Source organism: Chelon labrosus (assembly GCF_963514085.1).
Source record: "Chelon labrosus genome assembly, chromosome: 19".
Classification (NCBI taxonomy): Eukaryota; Metazoa; Chordata; class Actinopteri; order Mugiliformes; family Mugilidae; genus Chelon; species Chelon labrosus.
This window is the reverse complement of record NC_140352.1, coordinates 5,624,852-5,636,316: the sequence shown is the minus strand read 5'-3', so window position 1 is coordinate 5,636,316 and position 11,465 is coordinate 5,624,852. Positions and strand designations below refer to the sequence as shown.

The 11,465-nt window shown below is 43.6% G+C and overlaps 2 protein-coding genes across 2 annotated transcripts; both read right to left on the bottom strand.

Moving 5' to 3' along the window:
* Positions 1 to 1,243: 1,243 nt before the first annotated feature.
* dbf4b (DBF4B-CDC7 kinase regulatory subunit) lies at positions 1,244 to 7,794 on the bottom strand. The gene is made up of 12 exons (XM_084567350.1): positions 7,496 to 7,794; positions 6,776 to 6,976; positions 5,987 to 6,169; positions 5,844 to 5,894; positions 5,680 to 5,749; positions 5,248 to 5,312; positions 5,116 to 5,155; positions 4,971 to 5,016; positions 4,126 to 4,245; positions 3,847 to 3,982; positions 3,628 to 3,761; positions 1,244 to 3,545 (listed from the first exon to the last, which is right to left on the bottom strand). The coding sequence occupies exons 2-12, from the start codon at positions 6,923 to 6,925 to the stop codon at positions 2,147 to 2,149; spliced, it is 2,394 nt and encodes a 797-aa protein (XP_084423476.1). The 5' UTR covers positions 6,926 to 6,976; positions 7,496 to 7,794; the 3' UTR covers positions 1,244 to 2,146.
* An 882-nt stretch (positions 7,795 to 8,676) lies between these two features.
* Positions 8,677 to 11,050, bottom strand: LOC311504209 (gap junction gamma-1 protein-like). The gene has a single exon (XM_084567219.1). It carries the CDS (start codon positions 11,005 to 11,007, stop codon positions 9,637 to 9,639), a length of 1,371 nt encoding a protein of 456 aa, XP_084423345.1. The 5' UTR covers positions 11,008 to 11,050; the 3' UTR covers positions 8,677 to 9,636.
* Positions 11,051 to 11,465: the final 415 nt, after the last annotated feature.

The following is an 11,465-nucleotide window of genomic DNA, read 5'->3' as shown; positions in this document are numbered from 1 at the left end:
GGAAACAAGGAGCACGTGGGGCTTCACGGGGCCCACCCACGCGCTTTGATGAGCAGAAAGGGTCCAAAACTAAGGTCTGAGGACCCAAGAGGTGACAGCTGACAGTACAACCTCCAGAATGACATAAACCAGGATAAATATATTTAATTCTTTTAAGAAAACAACCTCCAGATCACAAAACAATGCGTTTTAATTTATTATTTTAAAGATTTCAAGGTTTTTATTGTCATTCCAAGACACATAAATTGATAAAATTAAGCACTGAGGTCATAAACAGCAGTGTGGTTGGTGTAAAGTGAGTATTGATGAATAAATATGTGTGTAACTGTGCAGATATTGCCTGTAATAATAAGGTTCTTGCAACTGGAGCAGAGTTACTGGGTGTTGGTTCTGGACCTGAAGCTGCACAGCCTTCGTCCTGAGGGGAGGGGGGTAAACGGTTCACAAGCGGGACTAGCCGGCTGTCCTTTCCCTGCACCTGCTGCTGTATAGATCTTGCAGGAATCCATTGCAGGAAAGCTGCAGCTGCAACGGTGATCCTCTGTGCGGTTGCAAAAGCCTTTACGTCTGCAGCCGAGCAGTTTCTGCACCACACACCTGTCGAAACATGCGAGGAGTCTAGTACCCAGGCCGGCTTGTTAGACCCTCTTCAGGAAGTCCAGCCTTTAAAGGGCCTTCTTCTTTATTATGCTGAGGTCATTATTTTTCATTTCAATCATAGTTATGTGCTGGACTTTAAGTGTTCTTAGAGGGATAGAATCATTGACCAAACAGACTTTTGTGGAAACCCTCCTAGAGTTTTGTTCATTCCAAATTCACCTCTACTTTATTTAATATCCTGAACTTCCTGTTTCTTTTATTTTGAGACTGTTCATTCTTGATCCTTGGGGGCAAGACAATCTCACCACGGGATCCAATCTGAATTCTTTTGGCTGCATCCCACACACACATCCCGAAGCTAAAACAAAAACAAAATCCAACATTCTTCTCCACTTCCCAGAAAAGTTCACAAAGGCCGTGACGAGCAAAAGTTAAAGGGGTACGACTGTTCCTACGCCGCTGATGAGCTTTTAGGAAAAAGAACCTCCCTTCGTTCCTGCAAAACTGGACAGTTACATAAATGGGGACGAACATTTCAAATGTTGTATTCGCGAGCGGACAGGACACATCAACCTGCTGCTGCTGATGCCCTTGCTTCATCCTTCTCTTCCCATTTGGCTCCTTCCAGGCAGAGTCAGCGTTTATTACGTCAACCGGGAAATTTGTCTCCGCCGCAAGAGCACGTAGAGTTTCTAAAACATGCATGAGGAAAGGGGTTTATGTATGAAAGCATTTATTTGGAAAACACTGTACAGGGTTTGAATTTACATTTTGAGAAAGACTGATGTCATGCAAGCGTTGTCCCTCGGTTCTGCGTCCATGTAACGTGGTTAAAACGAAGAGGACACTTTCTGGACAATCTGTCCTAATGAAATGTCCTGCTATGAGCTATAAAGACCCATTAATGGTGGATGACCTCAGCCTCGTCAAGCAAAGAGATAATAAAACTCCCCGGTGTCGCAGGGCACTACTGTAAAGCAATCTCCTCTCCTTGACAAAAACCCATTCCTTTGGCTCACCTTCAAAAAGACGGGAGGACTTATATGACATTCATCAGACATTTTATCTCGCAGGTTGTCAGTCCTCTTGGGTCTACGAACGCCTCGCCTGCTTGACCGCCAACTCCCGACACGCGTGGGATCTGATCCAGGCGCAGCACTTACTGTAATTGAGCAATGCCAACCTTTCAGAAAAGCCTCGTTAGATTCTCGGCACCACCACATGTTTCCGGACATAGCTCTGCCGTCAGCACGACATATAGAATATTGCTTAGTGGTCGACGCACAAGGAGGACCAGAGGTTAATAAAAAATAAAAAGTAAAAAATAATAATAATAATAATAAAAAAATAGATAATGGGCACTCTCTAAGCTCATGGAAAAAGACCCATCCATTAAAACAAAACGTAAATTCTCTAAAAAAACATCTGAACATTACATTTTACTCTGCATAATATTTATTCAGTGTATGCTTGACTTATTTAGATTAGCTGAGGTGTCTCTTGTGTTGCCTTTCACAGCTTCCAGGTAGAAAAAAGTAAGTAACCGTCAGTGCTGAACCTCAACAACCTGCACCACAGTCCTTGAAAACGCCGAAGAGTCCATTTCTTCCCCGCACAGCGAGGCGGCCTGCGTTGACGGCTGGAGGACGGTGTACAGGTGCGACTCGTAGCTGGAGTCGTGCATCCAGGGGCACGGCCTGTGCAGCAGCTCCTTGTCCAGATCGCCGCCGTTCTGCTCGGCGGGAGTCGCGGGCGCGGCCGGCGCCGGGCCGAGCCGCGACAGCAGGTCGTGGTCCCAGTCGGACTCCGACGACGACGACGGGCAGAGCGCGGCCATGTCCGGGATGAGGGCCGACTCGATGCAGACCGACGTAGAGAGGGACTGCGAGCGCTGGCCGTCTTGACTGGACCGCGCACGGTGAGATTTAGAGAGAGGAGAAGAGACTCTTGTTTTTGAGGACGGCCGATCTAAAAGAGTGTCAGTTTGATTTGGTGCATGAGTGGAATTCTGTGCAGTAGGAAACGGGGTGAAAGTCTGTTCTGAACCAAGAATAGTGCACGTACGAGGCGGACAAGTCTCCATCTGATAAGAGGCTTTGTCAAATAATAAACGGCTTTCAACCTTTGCCGTATTGTCACTTTGAGGTTTTACAGATTCTAAACTTTGTCCATTCCAGCCACCACTGAACCTCCTCCTCCTCCTCCTTTTGCTGCGGCTGGCTTCAGGGCTGGCAGACCGACACCGCTTTCTGGGATTCGGCGCCAAAGCCGACTCTCGAGGGAGAGAACGAGACCTTCGTGACAGCACAGCGCACTCCAAACCTCTTTTACAACACAGTCCATTAAATCCAAAATGATCTCCTTGGTTTGATGCTTCAGCTCCCTCGGCGCTGGCCACAGCAACTGAGCTCGGACTTGTAAGAGGAAATGTTATGTCGGAGATCAGTTTTGCCACATATTCAGCAGTGTTCATTTCACATATTGGTTCCTCCACATCCTCCTCTGTGATGTACTTTTGAGGACTGAGGACAGGAGGATCTGAGTAAGGATCTATAACGTGAGAGGAATAGGGGACTTGTGGGCTGAGGACTGGAGGTAGGGCGCAAAGGTCGGGAGGGAGGGGAGATGGAGGCCTCAAGCAGTGGGAGAGATTTTCGGGGTGTTGGTTGACTGAGTCCAATACAGGCATAGCTGGGCTTGAAGCACGAGGCGGGACATCAGGAGACTTGCAGTCTCCCTCAGGAGTGAAAGGCTGAATATCAGCAGGTAGCACGTCAGGATTTGGGACGGTCAATTTAGCTCCTTGTGATGGACTGACAGCGCCGAAGGGAAGAGGACTGATCGATGAACAATGTCTCTGCAAGGCCTGAACGGCATGCTCCGTCTCAACGTCGGTAAGAGGCTCCAGTTCACAGACGTCATGGACAGGTAAAGGAGTTGGAGGTCTAGAGAAGGACACAGAAAACCCTCGGTTAAAAAAAAGTAAAAACCAATATAGTCCAGTGAAAAACAGCATTAGCTAGTAACCTGTTCAGGGTTTCTTCTGATTGTTGAGACGGATTAGGGTCGAATCCCGGCAGCATTTCAGCCACAAGTTCATCGATCGCACTGAAGTTTGAAGGATCCAGAACAAATGCCCGGTGCTGGTCGGACTGCAAGTGCTTCAAGGACCATGAAAGACATTAAATGGTGTTAATAAAAGCCCAAAACGGAAGGGAAAAAAGAGTATGTGAAAAATATTCCTACCTCTTCCAGATTGGCGAAGGGCTGATGACAGCATTCACAGTAAGACAGGTCCTTTTTGCGCGGCCGCCAAGGTGAAGGGTTGTAACTGAGCGGGGTTTGGGATTTATCCTGAACGCTGCCTTCAGGTTTCTTTTTCCTACATCACAAAGAATAAATCCCCACAAATCCAAAAATAACTGAATAACAAAACTTTCTGAATGGATCGCAGTTTCTTATATTTCATGTTTTTGTTTGTTTTAGCGATACAATGATTTACGACCTTCAAACTGTTGAACAAACCTCGTTTCCTTGTCTTGTTTTTCAAAGAGAGGAGGAGGAGAAGACTCAAAGGGACTAAATCGACCAGAGTAGCACAGAGCGGGGAAGGTCATCGACTGCATATGCAGTGGCTTGTATTTCCTGTTTATAGGACAGAAAAATAGATAGAAATCTAGATTAAATACAAATGTTTCATAATCAGGATATGAATTCTGATTGAATAATATTCTGACTAAAACATTTAGAGCATAATTTCCAAGTTCACAAGAGGTTTTACATCTGAGATCAGCTAGGTTTCCAGAGTTCACTGGTTCATTATCTCATAGCGACGGCCTACACATTATCTAGAGCACTTCAATTAACTGAAATGAGAGGGCACATGAAAAGACCTGTTAGCACGTAGAGGTCCCCCTGCAGGAACAGGCAGTGGCGCTCGCAAAGCCTCATCAAATAGAAATCGTATCCGCTTGAGCTCCGGGCTCCTGGGGAGCAGCATCACTAGGGGGGCCTTGTCACGTTACATGATGGGGCTTCTTATAGGGATCAATTAAGAAAATCACCAGGGCTGAAATGCACACCTTCAGTGCTATCGCTCGGTGGGGCAGGAAGGGGCAGAGACGACGGGGCAGATTACTGCCACCAATTGTTGTTTGGTCGTCATTATGTTTGACGTGTAAAAAGGGATCGAATCTGATACTGAACACCTGTTACACGAACCTGTGCAGGTTTTTTATATAACTTGTCTCTCCTATGGCTTGATAGATGATTCAAATAGAGGCAAATAAGTTTTAAGGGATATCTAAAGGCAAAGAGAAAAGCTTAGCCCTCCTTAAATGTACTATTGCACAAGGAAATGATGAACTCACCTGCTCAAGTCTTCAATTTTAAGATATGGTGACCTCAGAGCTACAGCTGTAAAACAAGAGACGTGAGAAAGAAGAGAATTAAGAATAAGCTAAAACACATGTACTGTCTATATCATAGAATATACATACATACACATAAACTAACCTTTGACAGCAGGGGACCCTTGTTGTTTGGTGTAAGCCTTCTGCATTAAAATAAAATAAAATAAAATAAACACAAGTTATAGTTTATATAATGATATTTTCTGCCTTATGAGGCTGATGTGAAACACCTTACCTCTGGCCTCTTGTGCTTAGCAGCGAAGCTCTCTCGAGTCAGCTGTTTCAGATATAAGAGGACATCTGATACCACATTAAGGAACAACGTAAGATTTTTAAATGACAATAAAAAAACTCCTAATACACAAGACACACACACATCTTTCTTTATCCAGGTGTTGAGTAGTTACACACTATACTATGTGCCACACAAGCACCTGCCACAGTGTAGGCAGTGAATACATTTCGTAGATTTGGAAAGAGTGCATTTCATTTCCAAAGAGACAGTCGGGGTTCTTTTTTTTGCGTTTTTTAAAAGAAGTCATCAAGCAGCACAAAACATGAGCACTCACTCGGTGCCATCTGCTGTAACCAGAGGCTCACTGCATGGTCATCAAAGTTCAACTGGGGCATACGTCTGACCACGACTCAAGTTAAGCCAAAAGGATACCCTCCACATACAAAATCTTCACACCCCAGGACCGAGCGTTGGACAAAACGCTGCTCCCTTGAAGTCGCTCCTACAAGACAGATGCATCAGAAACAAGACACCAGTGAAGAGTCAAGACATTTCAGTTCTGCGAGTTTCAGTCTGTTCAGGCTGCGTTGACTTACGTTGTTGCGAATGGCTTTTTCAAGCAGAGCTTTCCCTCGACTTCCACAAACCTGCAGAGAAAAATATTATTACCAATCACTAACACAAAGCTTGAGAGGTGGCTATAAAAATATCTAAACCGCGTGCTGGTGACGCTCCGTACCGTTGGCCTAGGAGTCGCTGGTCGTTGTTTATCACTCTCCCGCTCTTTCATTAGATGCTGGGCTCCTTCACTCGTCCTCTTCGCTCCTTCACTGGCCTCTAAACTCTTCTTCTCCTCCTTCAGGCCCTCTTCGTTTCCGGTCACAACATAGTTTACGTCTTTGTGCAGAAAACTTTCAACCCTCTTGAGAAGAAAATAAAAAAAAACACCAACATCAGCTCATCAGTTTCTGCTGAGACACATCACTCATAGTCAGACATTTACATTTTCAAAAACATTAGAAGAAAACAGTAAAATGTTTTGGACTACCCTTTTGGTACATTTTCTAGTTAACTGGTCTTTCTTTTTTTTGCCACCCAATTCAATACCGACCTTTTAATATTCAGTATCGGCCGATCAGAACCCTGATTCTTAAATAAACTAAAGTTCCTCTCCTGGAAATTCATAAAGGCATAATTTCTCTTCCTTGTTTACAGTCCAATAAATATTTCTGTCAACGTTCATGTAGTGTGGAGAGGGTAGCTCGTATCATAGCTCCAGAAAACCTGTGTAATCTAATCCAGAAATGTTCTGATCATCCAACGCCATGAACTTTCTCACCGTCTCTGGAATATTTTTTGTCTTAACCCTTCGGTGCTTGACTGTAGCCCAATACCGATCCAGTTATTTAAAAAAACAATTGCCTGGATCCTGTCCGACACTGATCAGGACAAATATTTCTAACAATCACTGCATATAAACAACGATAATCAGTGCACGCTTGGATATACCACCTTCACACATGCTTACCCCTCCTAGAAGAGATATGGCCTCCAAAAGCAAGGTTGTGGAGCGTTTCTTCACGTTGTCCAGGTAGAAGGTCTTCCCCTCCAGCTTCTTCTCCCGAGGATGCAGTTTGCCCAGGAGCCCCCGCTCCTTTGAAAACTGCTGCGGCTGCATGATCCCGGTGCAGTAAAGGAGCTGGAAACGCTGCAGCAGAACTCCAGTATCCTACAAAAATGAAAACATGGTTAGTGATTATATATATACAAATAAAAAAAAGTGTCAAAATTAAAAAAGAAAATCTACTTTCAAGAAGTTTAAGGTAATGTAAAGAGCTAAATGTAATAATAATAATATCAATAACTTTGTTCTGCTAATGCTTTCTCCAAATCATTCAACAAATATAAGTCTATTATCATCTAATGTAAGAAGTTTAAATAATTTGGTATCTTCTCAAAGGTCAGAATGAAACTTGATCTGGTTCAAAAACAATGATGCTAGCCATCTTTAAAGTTCTGCACCAAAAAGCGTGAAGCCTTAATTTATTACAGCACCGCAGCTGCGCAGTACAGGCATCACGCTGCTAGTTAGCTAATTAGCTTGGTGCCTGGTTAGCTTTAGCTGACATCTGCTAGCTAAGCTAACGTCAGAACCGACATCGACCGAGCAACAGAAAACTGACCGCTAAGTAGTTTTTACACATTCTCCAACAATGTGAGGGGCAAAACCGGAATGACTTTTACTTACGTTTTTGTTTTCGTGCTGGTGATTCGCGATAAAATAGTAGTTAAGTATAGTTTCATCGAAAGATGGTTGTGCTGCAAACCGCCGCTTTTTCAAAAACACTGGAGTAGACGGGCACGTTCAGGCGACGTCACATCCGCGTTGACGATGCATTCAGGTGCTCGTTACATAATCCGTTCACACGAATAATAAAAGGATTTCCACTTACAATTTGCTTAAATTAAATTGAAATACTTTTCTTATTTTACCACTGAAGTGAAGTGAAGCTGCACAATAACAAAGCTGCGGCCTTACACAAGCCACCCTCTCCAGAATGAGCTTTATCTTTTATATTTTAAATTAAGTTTCGCCTTTTCTTGCAATTATTGAATTTACATAATGTTATAAAAGTACCCTGAATGCAGCGCGGATGTTATTGTTTTTAGTGGTCTCCGTATTTGAAATTCACAAAAGAAAATGTGACAAATGACAAAAGTGAGACTTACAAATAAATAATGTTTCATCTTTAATCACTTATCTCTGGTTTAATGTAAGCAGCTGACATCTCAGTTGATTTAGTTTTAATTTAAAAGTCAGTTTTATTGAGCAACTAATCAGAAAAAAACAACATAATAATCCTTTTTGACTTACTATCTTTAGGGCATATCCATAATTGGATAATAAAAACAATTTCAGCAAGTTATCAGTTGGATCTGGCCTTCACTTCTCCTTTTTCATATTCCTATCAAGCCAAGTGTTTAAATGTCTACACAACCTGCTGTGCTCTTTCACTGTTGGAACTCCAATGCGGATTATTTTGGGAAGCTTTACTTGATGGTATCTCAGTAAAGGATAACAGTTTGTTATTGTATTTTGTCCCCATTCTGTCCAGCAGAGGGCAATATGTATGCACATACACTGGCTAAACTGGGTCTTACCATGAAAGAGTGACCTGTGAGCTATAATCACCTGGATTTAAAGAAATTTAACTTAAATTCAAAAATTTCTTTGACACCGCCACCTTGGTGCTTCCACTGGTGGTCTTTGTCTTAGGGTACTGTGAAGTGTCTTGACACAGCGACATTGTTTTTGACACTATAAATATGTAAAAAAGGAATTTAACTGAAATAAATAAATATATTTTACATTAAGTGAAAACTAAAATGTGAGAAAAAGACCATAAGACAAATACAAAGTCTTTATTCAAAACATGCACGTCTTTTTCATAAAAAATTTCACAAAATTCAACAACGATAGTGCAAACAATTATCCCAAAATGGAATTTAAAATTGAGTATGTGTTATGTATGTGTTAATGACAAATCATTTTTAATACCGGGAAACACGACAGGCCAGGTAGGTTTTTTTTCTTCGGTGTCCACAAACAATTGCACACAACGGCATAACCTGAACACAACTATGTCTCAAAAAAACACTTTTACAGTAAGACCCTGATAACATCGGAGTTAAGAGTTACTAAATGTCACCAAACATTTCCATTTACTGCTAGATTTCACAGTGTGTCAAGAGCTTATCTTCTCTAAAGAAATGACAGGAACACTGCAAAATTACATCTTATTTTTTCGTCTTAGCCGAGAGACACAATCAGTCCACATCGAAATCGGTTTGGTAAAAACAAAAAGACAATATTAGTCGACATTTTAACCCCTGGGTGGTAAACTTACACGATAGCGAAGAGGACTTTATAGAGGAAAAACATAAAGCATGAAAACATAAATGGATCAGTATAAATCAGCTCTTTGTTTTAAGTAAGGCACTTAAGATTTCTGCATACTCACAAAAAATAAAATCTGGCACCGACATTATAACGTAGTTCTTTTGATCCATCTCCACTGTAAACCAGGTCATAGTTTCTTGCAAGCTGTTGTCTACAGGACTCACTGCATTACACTAATACTGAAACGGTGAAGTAAAATTGTCAAAGCTCAAGCTGAAGCTTATTGATCTACTGATCTACAAGGAAAGTTTCTTTTAGGCCACCTTTATACTTGCAAACAGTATACTGACAAATCTTTTGGATACTTGTGTAAACTGTAATTACAATTTGCACTAGAACCAATACCTGTAACCGTACCAACATGCTATTTATTTATTTATTTTTTTAATCACAGGTAAACGTGTGAGAAACTTTATTTCTTATTGGATTTATATCCACTCTGAACCCCTTATCACTCCATATTTGCTGCTGCTACTCGTGCCACTGCTGCCTCTGTCTCCGTCCGCCTTGCTGGAGGCGTGTCTGGAGGTTTGCCGGTGTTTACGTTCACGGTGCAGCTTGCTGTGGTTATTGCCGTGGCTCTGCAGCTGGCTGTAGGCCGGACCGTCAGGCTCCAGCGTGTTCTGAGGCTGACCGATGTCCTTAAGAACACCTCTGGGGGCGTTTCCCATCCCAGCTTTGCTCCGCTTTTCATCGTGCTGGCGCTCCTCTTGGGCGATGTTCACGTGGTTCTGCTCGCACGCCATCTTGGCGTTGGTGAGATCCGTGATGGGTAGCGGTTGGTTGTGGTTCCCTGCAGATACCAGAGCGGGCTTGATTGCGATGTTGTACCCTGGTGGGGCTGATGGGGCATTCCAGGAGAAAGCGTAGTTGCTGTACTCTTCCGCACTCAGCACCGCATCACTAAGAGCTCCTTGTCCTCTCGTCAACTCGTACAGCTCGTCATCAGGGAGCTGCGCCCGGCGGGAGCGTATGATCTCACAGATGGTACCTATACCCAGGTGGAGCATCTCCCATATGTTAAGTGCCAGGCAGAGCAGGGAGACGGTGTACATGATGAGGAGAAAGATCGTTTTCTCAGTCGGCCGTGATACAAAACAGTCCACGCTATGAGGGCAGGGATTGGCTGAGCAGACGTAGATGGCGCGGACGGAAAACCCATACAAAGCATACTGTCCGCACAAGAAAGCCACCTCCAGCACGGAGCGGGACAAGAGCTGGAGGACATAAATACGCATCAGTCCGTCCTCTTTGATGCGCTTACGCCCATCGTGACGAACCTTGACTTTTGCTTGTTTATCGCTACTGCTTCCTTTTGCTGCTCCACCGCCGTCACTCTCCATCTCCGCCATCTCATAGATCATCGGGTCTTCCTCGTTGTCATCCTCCGCCTCCTCAATGCCTCTGTGCTGCTTTCTGCCTGCAAGATAGTGCTTCTTCGGTTTCCTTCGTGAAAACTGTCTGCACTCCACTCCACTGTCTGCCCGCTCCTCTGCCCGGGCGATTTTGTTGACAGCGTAGCCCAGGTACATGAGTGAAGGCGTGGCCACCAGAATAATTTGGAAGACCCAGAAGCGGACGTGCGAGAGCGGAGCGAAGCCGTCGTAGCACACGTTCTCGCAGCCGGGCTGTCCGGAGTTGCACACAAACTTACTCTGCTCATCGTAGTAGATCGACTCACCGCCCACGGCCGTCAGCACGATGCGGAAGACAATGAGGACGGTGAGCCAGATCTTGCCCACAAACGTGGAATGGTTGTGGATTTCTTCCAGCAGGCGAGTCAGGAAACTCCAACTCATGGTAGTGGCAGAGGAACCACGGTGAGAGCCAACATGCACCTCCTGCTACTCGCCTGTGGAGAAGATATAAATGAGTTAACTATCCACATTAATAACAACAAATACAATTCATTCATTCAGTAAGTTTGGTCCAGGTTTACTATATGAGGTATTTATTATTTCATATCTGCACAAAGGGCAAATTAATCAGTTAGGAGAAAATATGTCTTAAATATACAGTACAGAATACTGTCACTGTATTATTGTTGCTGTGACATGACCATGACCAGCCTTCTGCTTCCTGTTCACACCTGAACGCCGGTTTAAATTAATGATATTTATTTATTTATTTCATTGTTTCTGAGGATTATCTTTGAAACTGCGTTTTTGTTTTAAACAGTACATGTATTCGCGTTGAACGTGATTAATTGCATCGTGCCCTTTTCATCCTAATACGTGAAAACATTCAATCCGCCACC

Coding starts and splice junctions, on each gene's coding strand:
- dbf4b (XM_084567350.1), bottom strand. CDS start 6,925: ATGCAGCCGCAGCAGTTTTCAAAGGAGCGGGGGCTCCTGGGCAAACTG. Junction 6,170..6,775: donor CCATATCTCTTCTAGGAGGG/GTAAGCATGTGT, acceptor TTTCTTCTCAAG/AGGGTTGAAAGTTTTCTGCA. Junction 5,156..5,247: donor CTAAGCACAAGAGGCCAGAG/GTAAGGTGTTTC, acceptor ATTTTAATGCAG/AAGGCTTACACCAAACAACA.
- LOC311504209 (XM_084567219.1), bottom strand. CDS start 11,007: ATGAGTTGGAGTTTCCTGACTCGCCTGCTGGAAGAAATCCACAACCAT.